At 33.5% G+C, this 26,311-nt stretch overlaps 1 protein-coding gene across 1 annotated transcript; it reads right to left on the bottom strand.

Moving 5' to 3' along the window:
- Positions 1 to 4,225: 4,225 nt before the first annotated feature.
- LOC139849244 (uncharacterized) lies at positions 4,226 to 4,705 on the bottom strand. The gene has a single exon (XM_071838903.1). It carries the CDS (start codon positions 4,703 to 4,705, stop codon positions 4,226 to 4,228), a length of 480 nt encoding a protein of 159 aa, XP_071695004.1.
- Positions 4,706 to 26,311: the final 21,606 nt, after the last annotated feature.

The following is a 26,311-nucleotide window of genomic DNA, read 5'->3' as shown; positions in this document are numbered from 1 at the left end:
CGTTGTATAAGTACAATTTTGCCCCCATACTAGGTATGTTGACTACTTTTGACTTATACTCGATTCACAAAGGGTTTAGCTCTTCAACATCTTCTTAACACAACTTGATCTTGTCTTAGACAGCATCACAAGTCTTGAATATAACCTGCAACACTAATCATACACTAAGTAAAACATAAAGTGAAGGGAAATTAGATTGTGTCATTTTAACACCCCTCCTCAATCTAATTCCCAAAACAATCTTTTAACCCAAGTTGACTGCACATTTTATAATGTTCTTTTGAACACATTCCTTTTGTAAAAATATCTGCAGTATTAACTGCAGATTCAATTTTCTTTGTTTTTAAAACACCTTTATTAATCTTTTCTCTAACAAAATGCAAGTCAATTTCAAAGTGTTTAGTTTTCTCATGGAAAACAGGATTTGCAGCAATTTTAATTGCTGCAGAGTTATCAATATAAGTTTGAACAGGAATGTTGCAGTTAATATCAAAGTCTTTGAGTAATTTCAACAACCAGATGATGTCACAGGTGGCATCTTCAAGAGCTCTGTACTCAGCCTCTGCAGATGACCTTGAGATAGTGCTTTGTTTCTTGCTTTTCCATGTAACAAGTGATCCATTTAGGAACACACAAAAACCAGTCACAGATTTCATAGCTATAACTCTTTTACCCCAATCAGAATCCACATAACAAGTAAGATCAGTTTCATTCTTGTCACACTTTCTTATACTTATACCTTTACCAGGTGCAGACTTAAGGTATCTCAAGATTCTCAAAGCACACTTCAGGTGTGAAACCCTAGGAGCATGCATATATTGACTTAAGACATGAACAGAATATGATATGTCAGGCCTAGTTAAGGTTAAGTAGATCAGTTTACCAACTAATCTTTGATACTCAGTGATGTTATTTAAAGGTAAGTCTTTCTTATCATCATCACTAAAGGTCAGGTTTGGTTCAATGGGAGTATTGATTGGTTTACAGTTTAACAAACCAAACTCAGACAACAAATCAAGAGTATACTTTCTTTGAGACAAGTTTATACAATTTTTTTTCTTTAATTACCTCAATTCCCAAAAAATATTTAAGAACACTAAGATCTTTAATTTGAAACTTAGTTTTTAAAAAACTTTTAAAGTTATTAATTTCAGACACATTATTTCCAGTTATGACAATGTCATCAACATACACAAGAATAGCAATGAAGATATTATTTTCAGACTTTATATATAATGAATAATCATTAATACTTTGTCTGAAACCATTCTCAATTAAAGCAGAGGCAAGCTTTTCATTCCACTTTCTAGGAGCTTGTTTTAATCCATAAAGTGATCTTTTTAATTTACAGACTCTTTTATCATTTTCATTATAATAACCTAAAGGAAGAGTCATATAAACACTTTCATCAAGATCACCATATAAAAAAGCATTATTTATGTCAAGTTGATAAAGATCCCAGTTATTCTGAACTGCAATATTTATCATATATCTGACAGTGGCCATTTTAACAACAGGAGAAAATGTTTCATCAAAATCAATACCTTCTCTTTGATTATAACCTTTGGCAACTAGCCTGGCTTTAAACCTATCAACCTCACCATTAGACTTATATTTTATCTTATAAACCCATTTATTTCCTATAGGTTTCCTTCCTGCAGGTAACTCAGTTAACTCCCAAGTATCATTTTTAAACAGAGCTTCCATTTCAGAATTCATTGCATCAACCCATTGTTTAGATTTACAGGCCTCCCAATATGTGGTGGGTTCAACAATTTTATTTAAGTTTGAAGACAGACAAAATATGCCCTTTGACAACTTAGAATAATTGAAAAAATTATTAATGTCATACTTAACTTTATTATTTAGAATAAAATCATTAAATATTTTTGGCATGGTAGTGTTCCTTTGAGATTTTCTAATAGAGTGTTGAAAAGTACAAGTTGGAACTTCTTGGTTTTGAACAACAGTGCCTCAGGGTTTGAGTTATCATCATTAAGTGTTGCTGTAGGACTTGGTGACCTGGCATTCACATTTGAATCATCTGAACTTGATGAATCATTTGTGTCATCCATAGGCATTGAGTCACTACTGCCATCACTTTGATGTTCATTGTCTTCCCCTTCATCATTGGGACTGAGTACTTTGATTGTCATTTTCATTTTCTTCAAAAAAATTCATTTGACTGAAACTTTTATCTGACTGCAGACTATCTTTTTTAACTTTGAAAGGAAAAACATTTTCATAAAATTTTACATCCCTTGAAATAAACACACTTTTACTTTCTAAACTATATAACTTGTAACCTTTTTTAACAGAAGAATACCCAAGAAAAACACATTTTTCAGACCTTTCAGAAAACTTATCTGAATTATTTAAAACAGTTGAAAAAGCAAGATAATCAAAAACCCTTAAATGGGAAAGATTAGGAATTCTATTATATATAATCTCAAAGGGACATTTTCCATTTAGCAAAGAAGAAGGAGTCCTGTTAATTAAATAAACAGCAGTTAAAATACATTCATCTCAAAACTTAATAGGAATCCCCCCTTGAAACATAAGAGCTCTTGCAACATTAAGCAAGTGCCTATGTTTCCTTTCAACCAACCCATTTTGTTGAGGAGTATAAGCACATGATGTCTGGTGAACAATACCATTTTTTAAGATGAAATCATTAACTTTGGAATTTACAAACTCTGTACCATTATCAGACCTAACACATTTAATTGATTTATTAAATTGATTTTTAAGTAGATGAAACAGATTTTCTAAACTATCAAACACTTCATCTTTTGACTTAAGTAGATACACCCAAACAGCTCTAGTAAAATCATCCACAATGGTTAAAAAATATTTATAACCTTTATAACTTTGAACTCTGTATGGACCCCAGACATCAAGATGAACTAATTCTCCCAACTCAGATGTTTTATGATAACTATTTTCAAAAGATTCTCTTATTTGTTTTGCCTTATGACAAATGTCACAAGGTTTTTTGACCATTTGCTTATTAAAAAGCAGACTTTGTTTCAAACACATTAGGGCATGTTCAGCTGGGTGACCCAGCCTACAATGCCAAAAATCAATAGAATTTTTTTTATCAAACTTAGTTATGTTGGAACTACCAACAATACCTTTATCATTTTCAGTTAAGTAATATAAACCACCACATTGACTACCAGTCACAAGGGTCTTCTTGGACACCAAGTCCTGGATATAACAAGCATCATTATCAAAATCAACAAACAGTTTATTATCCCTGACCAAACAGAACACAGACAATAAACTCACACATTAATCTGGAACCACCAAGACATCTTTTAAAATAATTTCATTTGAAATTCTTAAATTCCCAATTTTATTAAGTTTAGCTTTAGTACCATTAGGATGTGACACAGTTAGATTTAAATCACTCACATCAGTGTAAGACACAAAATTTTTAGTTGAATTAGTCATATGTTGGTTGGCTCCAGAATCAATGATCCACCCATAATGTATGTTGTCTGTGTTACCAGTAATCATGTTATTTTTGTAAAAAATATTAAAGTTGGTGTTAAAAAAGACATTAAAGTTTTCAAAGTTACCTAACATATTGGAAACACCAGGTTTGACACCACCTTTATCATCCAGTAAGCTTAACAACTTCATTATTTGATCATTACTTAAAGAAATAGGAGTAGAGGAACTGCTCCCAAAATTCTCATTATTAGTTTTACTTGAATTACCCCTAAAGTTATTTGAAGTACCAAATCCTTTTTTCTTTAGATTGTTAGGGTAACCAATAACTTCAAAACACTTATCAACAGTATGATTTGTCATCCCACACTTAGTACATTTTAAATTTCCAGTTCTAGTAGGATAACCAACAACTTCAAAACACTTATCAACAGTATGATTAGTTCTCCCACACTTACTACATTTTAATTCTTTATATTAAGTATTAGTATTAGATTTAAAAGAATTAGTGTAGAAAGCAGATGACTCAGCATTCTTTTTTTCCATTTAAATTTGATTTTCTGTGAGATTCTTCTCTTGAAATAATTGAGAATGCAGTGTTCACTGAGGGCAGTGGATCTCTAGTTAGAATATTACTTCTAATAGGCTGATAAATATCATCAAGACCCATTAGAAATTGCATTAATTTTATTAAACTAGTGTGATCTTTAAAAGCTTTTGATGATGTAAGATCACAACTAGGAAGTTGCACCATTGTGTCATATTGTTTTCAAAGTGAATTAAGATTATGATAATAGTCTGAAACAGAACTACCACCTTGTGTTATAGAATTCAACTTTTGATAAAGTTTAAAGATCACAGATCCATCTATTTTATCATATGTTTCTTTTAATTCTTTCCAAACATCTGATGCAATTTTAGAATAAATTTGACCATTGTATAACTCTTCAGTCATAGAACCAAGAATCCAAGACAAAACAACAGCATTACATCTATCCCACTGGACTTCAAGAACCTCATTACCTTCATCCTTTTTTAAAGTTCCATTAATAAAACCAATTTTGTTCTTAGTTTTCAAAGCAAGTTCCATGGCACAAGCCCAAGATTTATAATTTTCAGTTCCCTTAAGTTTAACATTAATCAAAGGTGTACTACTTATATCACTTGGATAAAGATATAGAGGATCTCCAAAGTCCAGTTTGCTTATTTGTGTAGGATTACTACCAGAAGCATCATCATCTTTTGCCATAACAGCAACAAATTAAACAAACAAAAAATAGAAACTAACAATATGACAATAAAAGAATTAATTGATCCTTAAATGATCAAACCAAAGCTTGATCAGGTTTCCGTTGATTTCAATGAATCAAGGTCAAGAGTTGGGCTATGGTGATCAAATCAAGAATCAATTAATTATACAGAAAATATAAAAGTATGTAAGTAAAGAGAATTTTGATACTCCCCTAGATCTTTATCAATAGCAGCGGAAGAAAGAGAAAAAAGATCCAGAACAATCAAGATTCCCAAAACACGAACAGATTAGGGTTTATTTTCAAACCCTAATTTTTCCAGATGATCGAATCGCCCAAAAAATTGAACAGTAACAAGACCGGAACTCCCAACCAATGATTTATATTAGGCGAATCGCTCTGATACCATGTCAAAAGAACAAATCAATCACCAACAAGTATACACAGATGTATACTACAATCGAAACCAGAAACAATAACAATCAAAACTCTTGAATCAATAACAGTTTTACAAACTTGTGTTCATCAACTCAATGAACAACAAACCAGAAACCCTAACTAAGGGATTCAACCAACGATTACAGAGAGAACAATATTGAATGTGTGTGTAATATCAGAGAAAGTTAATTCTTTCTCAACCCTAAACTGGCATATATCAAAAACACACAACCGACCCTTTTACAACTTTACAAAAAAAACAGAAAGGTCCCTATACTTAATTAAATATGATAAATGACAAAAATGGTCCTTGTAGTAATGATGACTAAACCCAATTGTGTCCCATCGTTGTATAAGTACAATTTTGCCCCCATACTAGGTATGTTGACTACTTTTGACTTATACTCGATTCACAAAGGGTTTAGCTCTTCAACATCTTCTTAACACAACTTGATCTTGTCTTAGACAGCATCACAAGTCTTGAATATAACCTGCAACACTAATCATACACTAAGTAAAACATAAAGTGAAGGGAAATTAGATTGTGTTATTTTAACAATCTTTTTCATAGATTAATGTTTATGGTTGGTTCTTGATAAGGTTGTGTTACCTTTGTTTTTGGAGGGGGAGGCTAAAATTTGATACTTCAGGTGATATTTGCCTTAATGAAAACTTAATATACTAAGAGGCGACTAATACATTCTTGTTTTGTTTGTTTTTCTTCAATAATTCGAGCTATGTATAACACCAACCCAGCGGGAAGAAAGGAAACCCGGGTGTTCATCGGTTCAGTTATCAATTTTCTCGGTTTATTCATTTCATTTGTTCGGTTTCGAAATTTTTTAAAGGCAAAAGTAAAAACGAAACCAAATACGAATTCAAAATCGAAATTGAAAACGAAACCGAACGGAATACGGTTCTGATGGGCGGCGTACAGACACTTTTATTCTCAACGCCGGTCGTTGGTTGATTAGGCGGAGGTGAGCTCCGCTCGCCCGATCACGTGTGTAGTTTTATATTTATATACAGGGACCTAAATTATTTTAACAGAGTAATAGAGTAACTATGACCTAGGGTGTCATTCCTAAAGACGATCGAATGTGAAACGAAACTTATTTAAACAAATTAGTATTTATGATTATTATTTTAACGATAGTTTGGTAGGTAGTTTTTATATTAAACTAAATGAAAATTAAAATAAAATGCAGGAAAGTAAAATCAGAGGTGACTGCGTTACTAGAAGTTTAAACATTGTTTATTATGAATGTACGTTGCATTCTGGATTGTATTAATTTGTTTCAAGGAATATACTATCACTTTATTTTTATAATATATTTTTACCTATTAATTGATTTCCAAAAAACTTAATTCAAACAAAAATAATTAATGTGACTGATAACTCCTAAATTATACAGTTTTTTGATTACATTTTAAGGAGTTATCTTAGTATTTTAAAGACATTTTAATCCTAAAACACACTAAAATGGGTAAAATGGGGAAAAAGATAATCCTAATGATTTTATCAAAGTTATGTATCAAACATGATCAAAAACAAGGAAAACTGCAGAAAAGGCTATGAAGCCGCCGACTTTGGTGTGAATATACCAGAATGTTCTAGAATTGCTCGCTGAATTGGATGAACTTGTTAACCAAGCAAAATACAGTTAAAGCCGCCGGCTTCTCACTGAAGCCGCCGTCCTTAGTAACACGATTTCTCGACTTTTCGACCAAGTTCAAGTAAAAATGAAAACAAAATCTAAAAGATTGCCAGATCAATGAAGCCGCCGGCCTGCTATCAAAGCCGCCGGCTTAATTATGACGGTTACGCGTTTTGTGCTTGCGGATCAAGGTTAACTTGCAAAAGGAGTCACCGACCCAAGGAAGCCGCCGGCTTCACCCTGAAGCCGACGGCTTGGCCATCGTTTCTAAACAGTCTAAATAGAGGCCTCCTGTTATAGTTTTCAATGCACAATTCAATACAACACTTTTTAGTTCCGTTTTTCTTTTAGGGTTTTCTCTAAAACTCTTAGATTAGCTTTCCTTTCAATTGTAATCAAAGAATTATCAAATTATTTATTCAAGTTCTTTTCATCTACCTTTTGAGGTATGATTCTATCTTTATCTTATTGTTTAATCTGTTTTATTTACTTTAATCGTTTCTGTTCATCTTCTACTATGAACTAAACTTTCATAGTGATTACGTGGACGAAAACTAAAACTTTGTCTGGGAATCAAATGAAGCCGCCGACTTCACCAATCCAAGCTGTCGGCATGGCTGGAACAAAGCCGCCGGCTTCGTGCTTAATCCGTATAGTTTTTGGTTCTTTTCCAGATCTGAATGGTCGAGTTTCTGCAATGATGTCTGAATCGTTTTGAATCTGTTATGCTTTAATATACTTGTTTTCCATGCTTAATAATTAGATAACATGATTTTAGGGTTGATTAATACTTGATCCGATGATCTATTATTCGATTCATGCTACTTGTTTAGATCTAGTCCATCAAACTTGTTAAATTGGATTTCATGCAACTAGGTTAAAACAGCATAATAGTGATAAACTTGTTTAATTGGAATTACGCTTATATAATAGAGTTTAATATTGTTAGGCTTAATCGAAGAACCTTTCTTTGGATTTGTTTAATTAATGATTGCATGAGAACTTAGTAGTAATTGACTTTCAGCTAGTAACTTGAGTTGATCTACTTGGTGTTTAATAGCTTATATAATTTGTCAGTTTATTTGTATGTTGATCCTCATCACAAGATTAATATGTATCATGTAATTAAATTAAATATGAAGAATTGAGATGTTAGTCATGCACATCACGTGTCTAGCATATGCTTTAAGTCCTACCTATTGAATGATATGCAACACTTAGCTTAGCCTATTAAGGGATAATAGTTGGTCTATGATTATTTTTCTGCTTTGTGTTAATATAAGTTATTAAACTTGCCTAATATGATTCCCGTATGAGTTTTTAGTTCATGTAACTGCTGTAATTTATAATTGTTTATTTTGAATCTTCAATTCCTTGTTATGTTTTATTATTTTGTTTATCTTTAAAGCATCTCTTTCCTAAGAGATAAGAATCTATCCCATAAAAGATATAAAAATCTAACTTTAATTCTTTAATAAGAATTAAACTATTTAATAAAACTATCCGCATCTACGCTCTCTTGGGACGATAACCTAAAATACTACATCTGATCGGGTTTTGTTGCTCGTTAGGGTGTTAAAGTGTATTAAATAAAGGTTTTATAAATTTAAAAGTTGAAAGATAAGGTAAGCACTACTGCACACACTTTTGACACATCAACTTTTTGGCGCCGCTGCCGGGGAATGCGGTAAATACGGAAATTGTATATACTTTGGTCATTAATATTTCTTGAAAATGGGTGATGACTGTCTTCCTTTAGGGGAGGGTTGCTGGGGTTCCGATTTTAAGGCTCCTGCTCGAACCTAGAGGCTGATGGATATTGTCACTAAGAATTTAGGCCTTGAAGATTCTGGCTGAGACGGATATTCCTACTCCCAACGTTAACCTTAGAGGGTTTAAACGACCTTATGGATAGAATCCTAGGTACATGAACAAAGTGGTATATCCCTAAAGGAAGTCTCAGCTTTTCTTAATCCTAGTTAGTCTAGCTAAAGCAATATTCCACCACTTAATACTATGTTATGCCTTAACATTAACAGATGTGCAATCTTAGATATTCTAGGGTACTGCTAATTGGGTTAGAAATCTCTACTTTGCGATCACTTACTCAACCCCGGATCATCTTACAACATCTCAAGAACGTTGCTTTTGACGCGAATCATGCTTCTGAGCAAGACAGTGTTCACTGAACTCTATAATGCCTACTCTAATCACAACCTAAATGGGCAGCTCTTCTTTGATGAATAAATGGGTATTCGTACGTAGGTAATATATCCCTATTGTGACGTTAAGCACACATAAATACTTACCTTGTATCCTAGGGTTGATTAGGTCCTAATACTAGGTTATAGCCACGTGAGTAAGCGAAAAGGGTGATCCGTAAATTAAACTTCTAAACCGTCAAAGTTTTAGCATAACAATAGCATAAGGTTCAGATAAAGTATTCAACACATAATAAACATTTGTAACAGATAGATAGGCATGCAAGGTGAAAGCAACTTAAAATAACCTGATAACTTTATTAAATTAAGGAAAGCGTACACCGTTTACAGACGAGATCTGGACCATTACAAGTGCTGACATCCTCTAGACCGCTCCTATTACAATCTTCGGTGTTCGCCTCCGGGTACTTAATTTCCTGCTCGGAGGTGAGAAGGCCTTGAAAGCTCTAGTGAGAGAAAGTGTATTGTAGTGAGAGAGTGAGGAGAGGTGTGTTGAAATTGGATTACAAAAGCCCTTTAAATAGAAGTGAAAATGGCCTGCAAACGGCTGGCAGGCCGTTGGGCAAGCCGTTTGGTGAGGCTGTTTGCCAGGACAACCCGTTTGACAAGCCCATTTGGTCAGGACGTATGGCAGGCCATTTAAAAGCCAGGAAAGCCGTTTGGCAGGCCGTTTGGCAGGCCGTTTGGCTTGCCTGGTCAGCTGAAATTCACTGGATCGTAACTTAATTTCTTGTCTTTCACCGTTTTCGCTCTAGAATCTTCGTTTTAGCTCCGATTTCCTTGATTGTTTTTGCATTGTCTTCGTAATCACTTTATCTACAAATTTAACCGAAAAAGTCATTATTTTGCCGAAAAAGTTTTGAACTTTATAACTTTGGGACTCAATATCGGGGGTAAAAACGTGACTTTTTAGCCGATATCAAATATCCCACACTTAGACTTTGCTTGTCCTCAAGCAAACTATCGAGCTTTCAACACTAACGATTTTTATTCGTAGTGATTAAGTGGTCTTTGTTCCGCAAGAAACAGGAGCGAAAACTCGATTTTATTCTTTTTGTTATTCCCAAACCCATTTCCGCAAGCATGAGAGGAGGTTACATAACTGAGGCTATCTCACTCGGGTCACTCAATTTACTAAGGTGTTTTTGGGGTCCTATAGTTCTAAGAAATGAAATCGCTCTTAGCCAGTCATGCTCACATTCTTCGTCACAGGCTTGATCAAGACTCAAATCTCCATCACTTATTTGAGAGAATTTTCAGTTATGGACTCAGCTCGTATCATGAAGAGATAGGATTTTTGGGGAGTGACGGGTTTGATAGATAGGAGTTCTTTTAAAAGATCGATTTTTGGTGACCCTTTTAGATTTTTGTCAGGAATTTCAAGATGAGCATCCTTCTTTTTGACTGCCAGGAGTTCTTTTCTCGAATCTTTTCTGGTTCCGCTCCTTTTCTCAGAACCTTTATCCATCAACTTTTTTTTTTTTGGTAAGCATCTTTTGCTTTTCTCTTCGAGGTCTCCTTTTATTGGCGGTCTCCTTGATAATTGGCCTGGATGCTCGCATTTTCTAATGCGGCTTTATAGAGGATTTTCCCAGAAGGAATGATTTTGTTGGGATTTATTTCTTTATTTATAAAGCGAATGGATAAGTACTGGTGGATGGAATTTGTGGTGATTTGGAGTGAAGATGGCAATGAAGGAGTGTAATGGGGGTGTTTTTGAAAGGACCCGTTCATGTACATTATAAACGATTCACAATAGTTGATTACATCGCGAGGTATTTGACCTCTATATGATACATTTTACAAACATTGCATTCGTTTTTAAAAGACAAACTTTCATCACATCGAAAGTTGACAGGCATGCATACCAATTTCATAATTTCCACTATCCAACTAAAATTGACTTAATAATAATCTTGATGAACTCAATGACTCGAATGCAACGTCTTTCGAAATATGCCATGAATGACTCCAAGTAATATCTCTAAAATGAGCAAATGCACAGCGGAAGATTTATTTCATACCTGAGAATAAACATGCTTTAAAGTGTCAACCAAAAGGTTGGTGAGTTCATTAGTTTATCATAATCATTCATTTTCATCATTTTAATAGACCACAAGAATTTTATTTCCAGTTCTCATAAATATACGACCCATGCATAGAGACAAAAATCATTCATATGGATTGAACACCTGGTAACCGACATTAACAAGATACGATAATATCTTAGAATTTCTAATATCAGAGGATGATGAAGGATATTGTCCGCAGGGGTTTAGAGTCAGGAGAAAGGTATTTGTAAATGACTTCAGCAGATACTGAATCATTTGGATTCTTTGAAGGCAGGTTCAGTCTTTGTGATTTGTCCACAGCCTCCTTCATACTTTGCTCAATCCGTTTTCCAGTTCCAAAACTTCTCTTTTTCTGCGCTTTGCCATCATACTATTCATCATCATCAAACTTTTTACTGTTAAGGTCGTTTTATAGTTTTTGCTGCTTCATCAACATTTCGAGAACTATTCCGCAGTTCAGGGTGTTTTTCAGAAACTTCACATTCGAAGTATGTAAGTCCAGAAGATAGACGTTATATGTACACATATAACTGTTGGCGTAGACATGCTCCGATATTTCAAAATACTGATTGCTGATTCCCAGTAATTGGTATGAAAATTCTTGTTATAAGATGCGGATATTTCAAATGAATAGGTACAGTGATTTTTCGGAGAGGCTTAAAGATCAATGAAGTTGTTGGTAAGTTTACTGCTAATGTGGTGAAACATAAACGATTCCCCGGTAACGATGGTGAAAGAGCAAATTGTTTTGACTGAAAAATTGAGGTTGACTTGTTGGAGCTGTGACAAAACTGGCTACATTGAAAAGAAATCGCAAGGTTATTTTTGCTAATAAATGCCAAAGGATCTGACACAGATATGTGTTGAATTATGACTTTGGTTTCGAGAGCTTTTTAAGTACATAACTGTGCATAATTTATGGTTGGATCATCATCTCGATTGCTCTTTATTTGAAGTGTCTTCAGAAATTTTCAAAGGGTTTGAACATAGATTGTGATCGTTAATATACATTTGATGTTCTAACACAGTTTTGAAGTCAAAGTATAACTTTGAAAGATGTAGGAACCTAAGAGTGATAATACTGGTTATATCTCGAATTGAATTATGAGGTTTCAAAATCACATTTTGTAATTGGGTTTGAATGAGTATGGTTATTTTAATTTCTATGAAAGAATGTATATTATTGTGAAAGTAGGAAGTATAGTTGATAATTTGTTTAATCAGATTCGAAGAATGTAACATATTAATTGTGAATATATATATATATATCTCTCGGGTATTACCTACCCGTTAAAAAAATTTCACAATTAATATTTTGTACAAAAGAATTTTATTACAGTCTTTATGAAAAAATATATGTATATATTCTCTTCAGATGTAATATAGATTTTAATGAGTTAATACTAAATTAAACTCATTTGATTTACGGTTGGAACTAGAATTGAATAATCTCTTGAAGGCTTTAAAGATTACATAAGTATTTCTTCAATAATATTGAAATTATGAATCAATACTTCGTTATTTGTTGAGATGTGATGTTGGTTTTCGTTAAATTCTTGTGAACTTCGCAAAGTACGAATGATGTTATCTGAAAAGTTTCGGTTACATCAATGATGAAGTGTAAAATCAAATATATACTTGATTTATTAGGAATTGGAATTTGTTGAATTGAGACAGAGATTGTAGTTAACGATGGTTAAGTCGCGGGCGAGGGACGTACATTATTGCATATTTGTAATATGAATTAATCGAGTAGTTAAGATTCACACACAATAGCTTAGCACGGAAAGATTTATTTTTATTTCAAAATATATATATATATATATATATAAAATATATATATAATTTCTTCAGAGGGAATGAGTTAATTCTTCATAACTTGTTGATACAATATACGCGTTATTGATTCGTAATGATGTCCACAGTGATATTGAACTGACGGAGTTTGTGATGTTATAGGTGTTGTTGATTCTGATGTTGACTGTACTGACGATGCTGGTGACGTTGACGGTACTGTTGATGCTGGTGGTAAAACAAGTTTAACTTGTTAATCACACACCATTTTTGTCAGGGTTTCTACTCTTCCTTCTATCATTTTGGTTCGCTTAACTGATTTATGGTTAGGGCTAGATTAGATAATCTCTAAGACTTTAGAGATTATATAATCACTGCGGAATGTTCCTCCAATGAAGTTATGAATTAATACTTCGTCAGTTATTGTTGTTGGTACTCCTTGGTATCTATGGTGCGTATGACGTTGATGCTCGTGGGACAGATTGTGAAGTTGAGGTTTACAACACGGTTGTGGTTGGAGGTGGTAATGGTACAGTTGGCGTTGATGATGGTGGTACTGGTTATGCTGTTGGTGCTGCTGCTGGTGTTTGTAATCTCTGCACCATATTCTCCAAAGCCACTACCCGAGCTCGAAGTTCGTTGACTTCTTCTATTATTCCAGGATGATTGTCGGTCGGAACGAACGGATAAATAAAATCTAGAATTTGAGGTAGTATATAATCATGACGAGATACCCTGAAAATGAGAGAGAAAATGGTGTCTCGAACAGGTTCGCCGGTAAGTGCTTCAGGTTCTTCGCCAAGAGGGCAATGTAGTGGATGGAAAGGATCGCCTTCTTCTTGTTTCCAATGATTGAGGAGGCTACGAACCCATCCCCAATTCATCCAGAATAGGTGATGACTGATTGGTTGATCCATTCCGGTCACACTGCTTTCGGAGCTTGAGTGAGATTCCATTTCGGAATCCGAGTGACTTGAACTGATGACAAATTCCATTTCGTACGATTGGATAAAGGATTTTTCGATATAAAATGATTTTCCGGCTATCGGGTGGTATTCTATTTACATAGGATATCTATATATAGAGATCAAAAGATTTCATACATTACGGAGGAATTTGCGAGATATGTCAGGCAAAGTTTAAAGTAACAGATACTATAAGATATAATTTAGCAGATACGCTAAAATATGAATTTTGTCTATACACTACTCATGCAATTAATGTAGCAAGACGTGTCTAGACTAATAATGATAAGCAGGTAATTTCCTATGGATGATAAATAGGTAATTTTCGACACAAAATGATAAGCAAAACTTTTGACATGCAGACACGGTCGAAGTCCAGACTCACTAATGCATCCTAACGACTTATCAGTTAGACACACTAATGCAGACCTAGTTCGCTAAGACCACCACTCTGGTACCAACAGAAAGTACCAGTTCATATACATTATAAACGATTCACAATAGTTGATTACATCACGAGGTATTTGACCTCTATATGATACATTTTACAAACATTGCATTCGTTTTTAAAAGACAAACTTTCATCACATCGAAAGTTGACAGGCATGCATACCAATTTCATAATTTCCACTATCCAACTAAAATTGACTTAATAATAATCTTGATGAACTCAATGACTCGAATGCAACGTCTTTCGAAATATGCCATGAATGACTCCAAGTAATATCCCTAAAATGAGCAAATGCACAGCGGAAGATTTCTTTCATACCTGAGAATAAAATTGCTTTAATGTGTCAACCAAAAGGTTGGTGAGTTCATTAGTTTATCATAATCATTCATTTTTATCTTTTTAATATACCACAAGAATTTAATTTCCAGTTCTCATAAATATACGACCCATGCATAGAGACAAAAATCATTCATATGGATTGAACACCTGGTAACCGACATTAACAAGATGCATATAAGAATATCCCCTATCATTCTGGGAAATCCTTCGGACATGATAAAACAACATCGAAGTACTAAAGCATCCGGTACTTTGGATGGGGTTCGTTAGGCCCAATAGATCTATCTTTAGAATTCGCGTCAATTAGTAGATCGGTTTACTAATTCTTAGGTTACCAAGCAAAAAGGGGCATATTCGGCTTCGATCATTCAACCATATAATGTAGTTTTGATTACTTGTGTCTATTTCGTAAAACATTTATAAAAATTTCGCATGTATTCTCAGCCCAAAAATATAAAGGGTAAAAAGGCAAATGAAACTTACCTATTGTATTTCGTAGTAAAAATACATATAACGTCATTGAACAAGTGCAAGGTTGGCCTCGGATTCACGAACCTGAATTAATTATATATATTTATATGTTGGTCAATATTTGTCTAATAATTAGGTCAGGTCATAGTGTTCCACAATCCTAATGCTCGAGACTAATATGCAAAAGTCAACAAAAATCAATTTGACTCAAATTGATTTCCATAATTATAATATATTTTAAATATCGTCGTTTTATATTTTTAAATATTTTTAAATATTTTTAAAAGATTTATTAGAGTAAATAATATAATTCATTTATTAATAAATAAAATTTCATATTAAAATTTATATACTAAAATATACTTTTATATATATTAAGTAATAAAATTTATAGAGTTCATTTAATATCATAAAGATAATATTTATTAAAGTAATTTATTACACGTAGTAAAATATGTTTGTATCACATATTTATTTGATAAAATAATATCTATAATAATAGTAAGTAAAAGTTGTATTATTTTGTAATAATAATTATTATTATAAAAATATCAATATTTATAATTTCTAAGATGACATTATGATAAAACGATAATTCTAATTATGATAACTTTAATATTTACGATACTTTTTAATATTATCTTTAAAAATAATAATTCTATTTAAAATGATAATAATAATGATATTTTATAGTAACAATGACATTTCTATTAAAATGATAATTTTCATTAAAATGATAGTTTTAATACCAACGATACTTTTAATAATAATAGTAATGATTAAAATAATAAGAACAATAATTTTATCTAAATCAATAGCTTATAATATATATTAATTTCATCATGATGCTCTTACTCATTATTTCCTAATCGTTTTGTTTAATAGCTTTTAATCGTCTTTTACATCGTGTTCATAATAACGATAATAATAGTAATTAAAATAATTAGGTGTTACTAATATTAGTTTTAATTACAATAATACTAATAATAATAATTACTTATGACTTTATTAATGATAATACTAATAATTATTTTAATGATAATATAATAATAATAATAACAATAACCATTTTTGAATAATGATATATATATATATATATATATATATATATATATATTAATGATAATAATAATAATAATAATAATAATAATAATAATAATAATAATAATACTAATAATTATAGCTTTAACGATAATAACGATAAAAATAATAATTTTCAATGATAAATCCCTTATTCATAAAAATAATAATAATAATAATAAGATAAAACTAGAACGACGATAATAACGACGATAAAAATAATCATTTTTAATAATAATACTGATGGAATTTAACAACATTATAAACAACATATTCTCAAAATTTACATGTTATGAAAACCATTTTGAGATAGTTAAAACAAGCGGAAGCATTATGATAAGTTCATGTTTAAATGTTCATCCTTTTGGTCAAATTCCATGTTAATATCAAGTCTAGAATATATACTTACATATAAGAACAATAGGAGAAGATATATACCTCCTCAAAATCTGCTTTGAGGGCTGTTAGGATGGTGCAGAAAATGGATGAAAATGATGAAGAAGTAGGCTCCAAACTTGAAACTTCAAGTAAGCAAAACCCTAGCCTTTGATTCACCAATAACCCCTTTGAGCTTGCTAATGTTTAGGACCCTTAAACACCTTAAACACGAGCTTGAAAACCTCCTGAACCTGCTGGAAATTTCGACCAGCTGCAACTTTAAAATGATGGAGAATGCAAGCTCTAAAAGTATAGAACCTCAAGGGATTATACCCCAAGCTTGTTACCAACAACTTAGCCTTGGTTAGGATTTAATTACACTTGAATTTTACTAGCAAATTAGCTTGGAACAACCCCTTGCAACCAGCTGAAACTCACGGCCAGAATGATGCAGAAAAGAGAGAGGAGTTTTTGATAAATTACTTGATCTTTTATGCATGTATTTGTGTTAGAGTCAAAAGACATACACTTAAGGAAATGTGCTTATCAAAAGTAACAAGAATAAGCATGGGTTTGATGTCTTGGAGTCTACATATGCAGCCCATGCTTGTTTATAAAAAAAATCCATTCAATTTTTATAAACTTGTAAATACATCATGTATTTATTTGTTACTTGTATATTTTATAAAGCCTTTTATAAAATATAGCACATTTTAATTATTTGAATCCATAAATAATTATATATATAAATCATCCAAATAATTTATCTCAAGTAATAATATTTCAGAAAACCGATTTTCTGAAATCCAAGTGTCGCGTATTTATTTAACGATCCATTCGTTATGATTAAATACTTATAAGGTGTCGGTAAGCTTGTTATTGGGTATGACCCGACTTGGATCATAACATATTAGCCACATTGATTTAATATGTCTCTCGCGCATACGAAATACCTTCAATCTCCCACTTGCACGAGAAACATAAGAAATTAATGCAAGTGATGGATACAGCCTAACACACCGTCCATCACCCCTAATATGTTATGACTTTGTGCCATTCAATAACATCATTCCTTTCGAGTTCCCATCTCGAATATGATTAGGTGAATCTTTCATTATTTCCTTTCGTCCTAGATGTCATGTTAAATCCAAGAGATACAGAGTGATCACTCTCTTATAGATTTAACTTTTCAGGCCTTAGACATCTGACTCTCAACGAATAAGAGGGACAAATTCCATCTTGACTACATACGTCCTAGATATACACTTTGTAATATACCTGAGTTCTTCCTTATGTACTACCATGTTTCAGAATAGCGAAGGACAGAATCAAGGCACAGTACTTGGTGAATATCCGAACCCAATATGTATCTCAGGTCAGAGGATACAATGATATTCGCCTTTACTCAAGATTACATGTGATAAACCACAAAGGCTCTATACAGTAATTCTTGAGAGCGGGTCTTCCAATATTTGTTTCCCACAAATATCTATGAACCTTGGTTGTAACCTTGCCCCACATTCAACCTATGAATGTATACCAATCCAAGTTCATAATAGTCTAAACCTCACACTTGTTCCCACAAATGTGATCGACTACGGAAATTTAGAATAATTGCTTATTCATGGATGAAATATGCAAAATAGGAACATAACTCAAATAAATTAACACCATAATTATATTAATGAGTTTGAATAATTTCGTTCCGGTACAATACATAAAATAGATCATATCCAATCACTAGAATTTCGAAGCCCTAATGCACAAACATGTCCCTCATGTTTTGGCCCATGTAAAAGCTTCGTGAGTGGATCCGCAACATTATGATCTGTATGAACTTTGCGAATACATATCTTTCCTTTTTCAACTTCATCCCTTATGTAGTTGAATCTCCGCTCAATGTGACGAGTCTTTTGATGCGCACGAGGTTCTTTGATTTGAGCAATCGCACCCTCGTTGTCACAAAAGATCTCAAGAGGGTCCTGAATGGAAGGGACCACTCCTAAGTCGTCGATGAATTTCTTCATCCATGCAGCTTCCTGAGCTGCTAGTGAGGCGGCAATGTACTCCGACTCTGTAGTGGATAACGCAACAACTTCCTGTTTTGAGCTCTTCCAAGAGACGGCACCACCATTTAACATGAAGACATAACCGGATTGTGATCGAGAGTCATCTCGATCAGTTTGGAAACTCGCGTCCACGTAACCTTTTACAGCGAGTTCCTCCTCACCAGACCCATATATTAGAAACATATCCTTAGTCCTCCTAAGGTATTTCAATATGCTTTTAACAGCAATCCAATGACTATTTCCTGGGTTATTCTGGTATCTACTTGTCAAGCTCAGGGCGCATGACACGTCTGGTCTAGTACATATCATTGCATACATGATAGACCCAATAGAAGATGCGTATGGGACTTTCTTCATTCTCTCTTGTTCATCTTTCGTGGCAGGACACTGAGATGAACTGAGAACGGTTCCTTTTCGAATAGGTACCAAACCTCTCTTAGAGTTTTCCATCTTGAACCTTTTCAAGATTTTATCAATGTATGTACTTTGAAGTAAACCTATCAATCTCTTGGATCTATTCCTATAGATCCCTATCCCCAATATGTATTGTGCATCTCCAAGATCCTTAATGGAGAAGCAACTCTTTAGCCAAGTTTTGACTCCTTGCATTTTGGTAATATCATTCCCAAATAATAATATATCATCCACATATAGTACAAGGAACATGATAGTGCTCCCACTAGCTTTCTTATATACACAGGCTTCATCACCATTTTTAATGAAGCCAAATTTCTCGGCTTCCTCATTAAAACGATGATTCCACATTCTAGATGCTTGTTTCAATCCGTAGATTGACTTCTTTAACTTGCATACCCTTTTAGGATATTTTGGATCAACAAAACCTTCAGGCTGGACCATATAGACATCTTCCATAAGATATCCATTTAGGAAAGCGGTTTTGACATCCATTTGCCATATTTCATAGTCGTAGTGAGCAGCAATGGCAAATAATATCCTAATAGACTTTAGCATTGCCACTGGTGAGAAAGTTTCATCATAATCAACCCCTTGAGTTTGAGTGAAACCTTTTGCTACAAGTCTAGCTTTATATATATCCAAGTTTCCATGTATGTCGGTTTTCTTCTTGAAAAGCCATTTGCAATCAACTAGCTTAGAGCTAGGAGGTTGCTCAACAAGTTCCCAAACTTGGTTTTCATACATGGATTGCATCTCGGCGTTCATGGCATCCTGCCATTTATCTTTATCAATCCTTGATAAAGCATCTTCGTAGTTTGTCGGTTCATCCAAATCAACCGTATAGCAACCATCTACGAGAAACCCATATCTCTCGGGAGGATTACTAATCCTACTAGATCTTCGAACGTCTTGTGTACCTTGATCATCCATTTGATCATTTTCAACATCCTCATGTTGAGTACTAGTGCCAACCAATTGTGTATCATCGACTTGATCTTGTACCTCTACAAGATCTATCTTCCTTTCACCATCACCTTCCATAAGGAACTTGGTTTCTAGGAATTCCGCTTTCCGAGCAACAAATACCGATTGCTCGGATGGATCATAGAAGTAATATCCCATGTCATCTTTGGGATATCCTATGAAGATACACTTTGTGGATCGAGCATGTAGCTTATTAGCTACATAACGCTTAGGATAAGCTTCACATCCCCATACTTTTAAGTATGAAAGAGAAGGAGGTTTTCCAAACCACATCTCATGAGGAGTTCGTTCCACTTTCTTGGTTGGGGCCATATTTAAAATACGAGCCGCGGAGCTTAGACAATAACCCCAAAATGATAGAGGTAACGAGCTTCTTGCCATCATAGATCGAACCATATCCATTAGGGTTCGGTTCCTCCTTTCGGAAACTCCATTAAGTTGGGGTGTTCCGGGTGGAGTAAGTTGTGAGATAATCCCACAACTCCTAAGATGATCTTGGAAGGCATCGCTTAGGTATTCACCTCCTCTATCGGTACGAAGTACCTTAATTGTCCTATTGAGTTGATTTTGTACTTCATTTTGATATTCTTTGAATGCTTCAAACGTTTCGTCCTTGTGTCTTAATAAGTAGACATATCCGAAACGACTAAAGTCATCAATGAAAGTAACAAAGTATCTTTCACCATTCCTAGTCATGGGTTTAAAGGGTCCACATACATCCGAATGTATTAATCCCAATAAATCTTTAGCCCTTTCATAAGTTCCTTTGAAAGGTGCTTTAGTCATCTTGCCTTGTAAACAAGATTCACATACATCAAACGAATCCATTTCATTTGATTTCAAAAGTCCATTCCTTTGAAGTGTATGCATTCGGTTCTTGTTAATGTGACCAAGGCGACAATGCCATAAATAGGAATCACTCAAATCCCTTTTGAGTTTCTTGGTGCTTGTATGGTATATAGAGCTCGATGATGCGTCATCATGTACCAATTCATAAATTCCATTTGAAGGCGAGGCCTTGAAATAGAATACATTATCTTTCGAAATATGAATATCATCATCAATAAAATTAACAACGTAACCACATTGTTTTAAGCGAGAAATAGAAATAATGTTTCTACACAAATCCGGAGCATACAAAACATTTTCTAAAATAAGCTCCAATCCACTTGGAAGCTTCAAAACAAATTCTCCTTGAGCTTTAACATGCACCTTTGCACCATTGCCCATATAGAGACTTGATGTTCCCGCCTTATGATCACTTCTTTTGAACCCCTGCAAAGAATTGCAAATATGAGTTCCACATCCAGTGTCTAATACCCATGTATTAGAAGAAGTAATACTAAGCTCTATATATACCATATATATATTACCTGAGGTTTGCCCTGCATCCCTCTTGTCTTTCAACTCTTTAAGATAAACCGGACAGTTTCGTTTCCAATGACCCATTTCACCGCAACCGAAACATGGGTCTTCCTTGGGGTTTGCCTTCTCGGCTACCTTTTGCTTCTTAGCCTTGTTGATGGTTGGGGTAACCATCTTCCTTTTCCCTTTGCCTTGATAGGCGGGTCCTTTTCTCTTAGCCACCTTTGGCTTAGAGGTCTTACTTTTGGACCCACCTTGATCGATTGCTAACACGGGTAAAGCCCTTTTACCCATGCTAGTTTCCGCCGTTCTAAGCATACCGTGAAGCTCACCTATGCTCTTATCCATCCCATACATATTGTAATTAATTACAAATTGATCAAACCTTTTTGATAGGGAGTTAAGGATAAGATCGGTGGCTAACTCATTGGAAATGTTTAGGTTAAGACGGTTAGCACGATCGATAAGGCTTTTCATCTTAAGTACATAAGATGAAACCGATTGGGTATCGTCCATACGACAAGCATGTAGCGCCCGAACCGTTTCGAAGCGCTCGACACGCGCTTGTTGAAGGAACATCTCCTTCAATTGCGTTATCATGTCGTATGCACTATGATGCTCGAAATCCTTTTGGAGTTCGGGAATCATAGTCCCAAGCATTAGGCATGAGACTTGAAGGGAGTCGCGGCAATACTTATCGTAAAAGGCCATTGCCTCCTCATCATCCTCATCCGGTTGATCGGGAATGAGGTCCTCAAGTACATACGCTTTATCCTCTTGTTTGAGGACAATCCGAAGATTGCGGAACCAATCCATAAAGTTGGTATGGTTGAGTTTGTCTTTCTCTAAGAGAGACCTTAATGATAGGTGGTTTAGGTTAACTGGTGCGTTAGGAATGATGTTGTTGTTATTGGCGGCCATCTACAAAATTAACAAAGTTTGTTTAAGTATCGATTTTAATTTAACATTCAATACCCTTTAAATCAAATTGAATTATTAAATTCTAGAATCCAACGGTAAACCAAATTTCGGTTAGGTGACCTTTATCCCGCAATTTGATTTAGCTAGGTAGTCAATAAATGACAATTGCAATCCATTTGCAACTTCTAGAGTATGGGATCATGCAATCCTTTTGCATGGCATATTTATCCCATCAACGCCTATTTGTTCCTCATGCTTCGGTGACCCTAAGTTCATGATTCCCAAATCAAGTCGTCCTACTTGTATAGACTTGTAAATTTAACATACATGTGGTTAGGTGACCTTTATCCCACAAGCATGCGAAATTTACCTTAATCATATTAGTTTGCTCATAATGGTTAGGTGACCTTTATCCCATCATGAGTTCCCTAATACTTTTAAGTGTCACACAATAGGATGGCGTTTAACTTGTTTGCCTTGTTAATAAGGGATTTTAAGTTTTCATTAATTTTAGTTTGAGAAAACTTTTGCACCATACACTAACATGCATTTAGTGTATGGTTTATTTGAAAATCCATTTTTCATGTCATGTAATAAATCCAATATCATCACTTTGATATAAACCATTTTTATATGTGAGATCCGTTCTTGTTCTTTAATAACCATTTATTAATGTCTTTAGCCATTTCAATTTAACCGATTAAATTGTAGTATGGTACATTTCATGTTGTTAATTATTTAACCAATTAAATAGTAGTTTTGCTTGTTGTTAACTTGTGTGATAACATGTTGTAGTAACATACACAATCCACAATCATACAAGAATTTAAACAACCACGCATGCAAAACAAATGTTCACAATCAAGCCTTTTGATAAGCATTTTGTTTAGCCGAAAACAAAATGCCACCGGGTAAGGGTAATAACACAAAGTAAGAGGTTTTAACCTCCCACTTAACCTTGCATCCAAATGCTTCTCCATGTGTTCTTCAAGTCTTCATCATCTTCATCATTTTACAAAATATATCCTAATACATTTTGTCTAGAAAATGAAAATACAACCTAATCTACTTTACATACCAAAAATAAAATAGATTACATAACCAAATGAATGAATATTACAACCAAATGAATAAATTATTATTACATACCAAATGAATAATACAAATCATTCAAACACACAACCAAACAAACACAAGGTCTAGGCATTGATTGTGAACAACAACATAGAATAAAATTGACCAAATGACAAGTTCCAAACCCTTTTTGGAACCCCAATAATTCGGCCAACTTACCAAATCCACCCAAACCCGAACATTTTTACATTCCATATTCATGCATGTACTTGGAATGCAAATATAGTGGGTTTAAAGACAATATACGAAGCATAATCCATAGACTTCGGCTCATGATACCATTGATGGAATTTAACAACATTATAAACAACATATTCTCAAAATTTACATGTTATGAAAACCATTTTGAGATAGTTAAAACAAGCGGAAGCATTATGATAAGTTCATGTTTAAATGTTCATCCTTTTGGTCAAATTCCATGTTAATATCAAGTCTAGAATATATACTTACATATAAGAACAAGAGGAGAAGATATATACCTCCTCAAAATTTGTTTTGAGGGCTGTTAGGATGGTGCAGAAAATGGATGAAAATGATGAAGAAGTAGGCTCCAAACTTGAAACTTCAATTAAGCAAAACCCTAGCCTTTGATTCACCAACAACCCCTTTGAGCTTGCTAATGTTTAGGACCCTTAAACACCTTAAACACGAGCTTGAAAACCTCCTGAACCTGCTGGAAATTTCGACCAGCTGCAACTTTAAAATGATGGAGAATGCAAGCTCTAAAAGTATAGAACCTCAAGGGATTATACCCCAAGCTTGTTACCAACAACTTAGCCTTGGTTAGGATTTAATTACACTTGAATTTTACTAGCAAATTAGCTTGGAACAACCCCTTGCAACCAGCTGAAACTCACGGCCAGAATGATGCAGAAAAGAGAGAGGAGTTTTTGATAAATTACTTGATCTTTTATGCATGTATTTGTGTTAGAGTCAAAAGACATACACTTAAGGAAATGTGCTTATCAAAAGTAACAAGAATAAGCATGGGTTTGATGTCTTGGAGTCCACATATGCAGCCCATGCTTGTTTATAAAAAAAATCCATTCAATTTTTATAAACTTGTAAATACATCATGTATTTATTTGTTACTTGTATATTTTATAAAGCCTTTTATAAAATATAGCACATTTTAATTATTTGAATCCATAAATAATTATATATATAAATCATCCAAATAATTTATCTCAAGTAATAATATTTCAGAAAACCGATTTTCTGAAATCCAAGTGTCGCGTATTTATTTAACGATCCATTCGTTATGATTAAATACTTATAAGGTGTCAGTAAGCTTGTTATTGGGTATGACCCGACTTGGATCATAACATATTAGCCACATTGATTTAATATGTCTCTCGCGCATACGAAATACCTTCAAATACAAAGATTCAATTGACTATAACTTCTAATCCGTTCATCAAAACCATTCGGTATCTAAAGGAAAAGTTCTTAATTTTTCGCTAGCTTTCTAAGGACATGCATATATTATACCTTATCTCAACCGCATGTGTAACTAGTTCAAGGTCTAACACAACCTATCTAAGGGCGATATCAAAAGTACAAGCATGCATAATCCTATATTCTCGAGCACTAGTCAGGGATACACTATTAATATGTAAAAATTAAATTATAAATGCTTACGTATCAATATTGAGATTCAATATTGCCAGAAAGGAACGTAGACGCAATGGAGATGATAAACACTAAATTGACCTTACGAGCATACCCATGAACAATACCCATAACCTCCATAGCTATAACCCATAATTTCCTTAGCCCTATCATACTTGAAAACCAGTTTTGAAATAACTCGCTCATGACCTCGTCGTAATATTTTATGTATAATAATACTAATAATTACACTAATACTACTAATAATAATATTATGATTGATAATAATAAAAATAATAATAATATTAGTAGAAATAGTAAATAAATAAATAAATATCTACGGAGTAATTTAGATAGAGATATAGGTAGTTTGAATTGTGACCAGCGAGTTTTATAGCCACTTTCTGAAACCCCACATTGCATGGCCATCGTTTACAGCTCATCATTCATTGTAATCTATTACGAACACTTATATTAAACACATATATATATATTTATTTAATATATAATATATTTAATCTTTAGAATTAATTAAATATTATATTATATTTACGCTCATGGTAAAAATATAATTTTTACAAAAATGACTCGTACATTGTCACTCGACTCATGTACCGCTTTCGGTTTTTCGAGCGCACTTTGGTACGTTTAGAAAACTAGAATTTTTCGTTACGCGACGTGTACCTTTAATAATAATTTGACTTATTCGTCAATAAATCACTTTAACAAAAATGTAACTTATAAAATTGAGCGTTGTGGTCATTTGCTTCTATAAATCAGTGACTCATTGTTTATCAAAACATATTATTTTAAATCATGACATTTTATGACTAAGTTAAAATATATATATATATATTTATTTAGAATTGTAAATTTGTACATAATAGATATGTTTGAAATATTTATATAGTGATAATATTTTAGTCTTTCACAACCAATTATCTTTCAAAGTTCGTTTTAACTCGTTTTAAATAATTGTAGTTATTTTACCAAAATAATGTTTTTAATATGAAAACTAAAGTGGTTGATTTATCAAGAGACACGAGTTAATCATAGTAAGTACACTTCTGAAATTTAAACGGAATTGATTACTAACTTTTGGCTAACTCTCGTTAATGACACTTTTACCAATATTCCGGATGCCGTTAAAAAAGAAAGGTTTTCTAAATCTAAGTGGACCTCTCAATAGAGACGCGCAATCATACAATATAACTGTTAAATCACTCATTTGATAAC

This window comes from Rutidosis leptorrhynchoides, chromosome 5 (genome assembly GCF_046630445.1).
Source record: "Rutidosis leptorrhynchoides isolate AG116_Rl617_1_P2 chromosome 5, CSIRO_AGI_Rlap_v1, whole genome shotgun sequence".
NCBI lineage: Eukaryota > Viridiplantae > Streptophyta > Magnoliopsida > Asterales > Asteraceae > Rutidosis > Rutidosis leptorrhynchoides.
This window is presented reverse-complemented; position numbering and strand designations above follow the sequence as displayed.

Coding starts and splice junctions, on each gene's coding strand:
- LOC139849244 (XM_071838903.1), bottom strand. CDS start 4,705: ATGGCAAAAGATGATGATGCTTCTGGTAGTAATCCTACACAAATAAGC.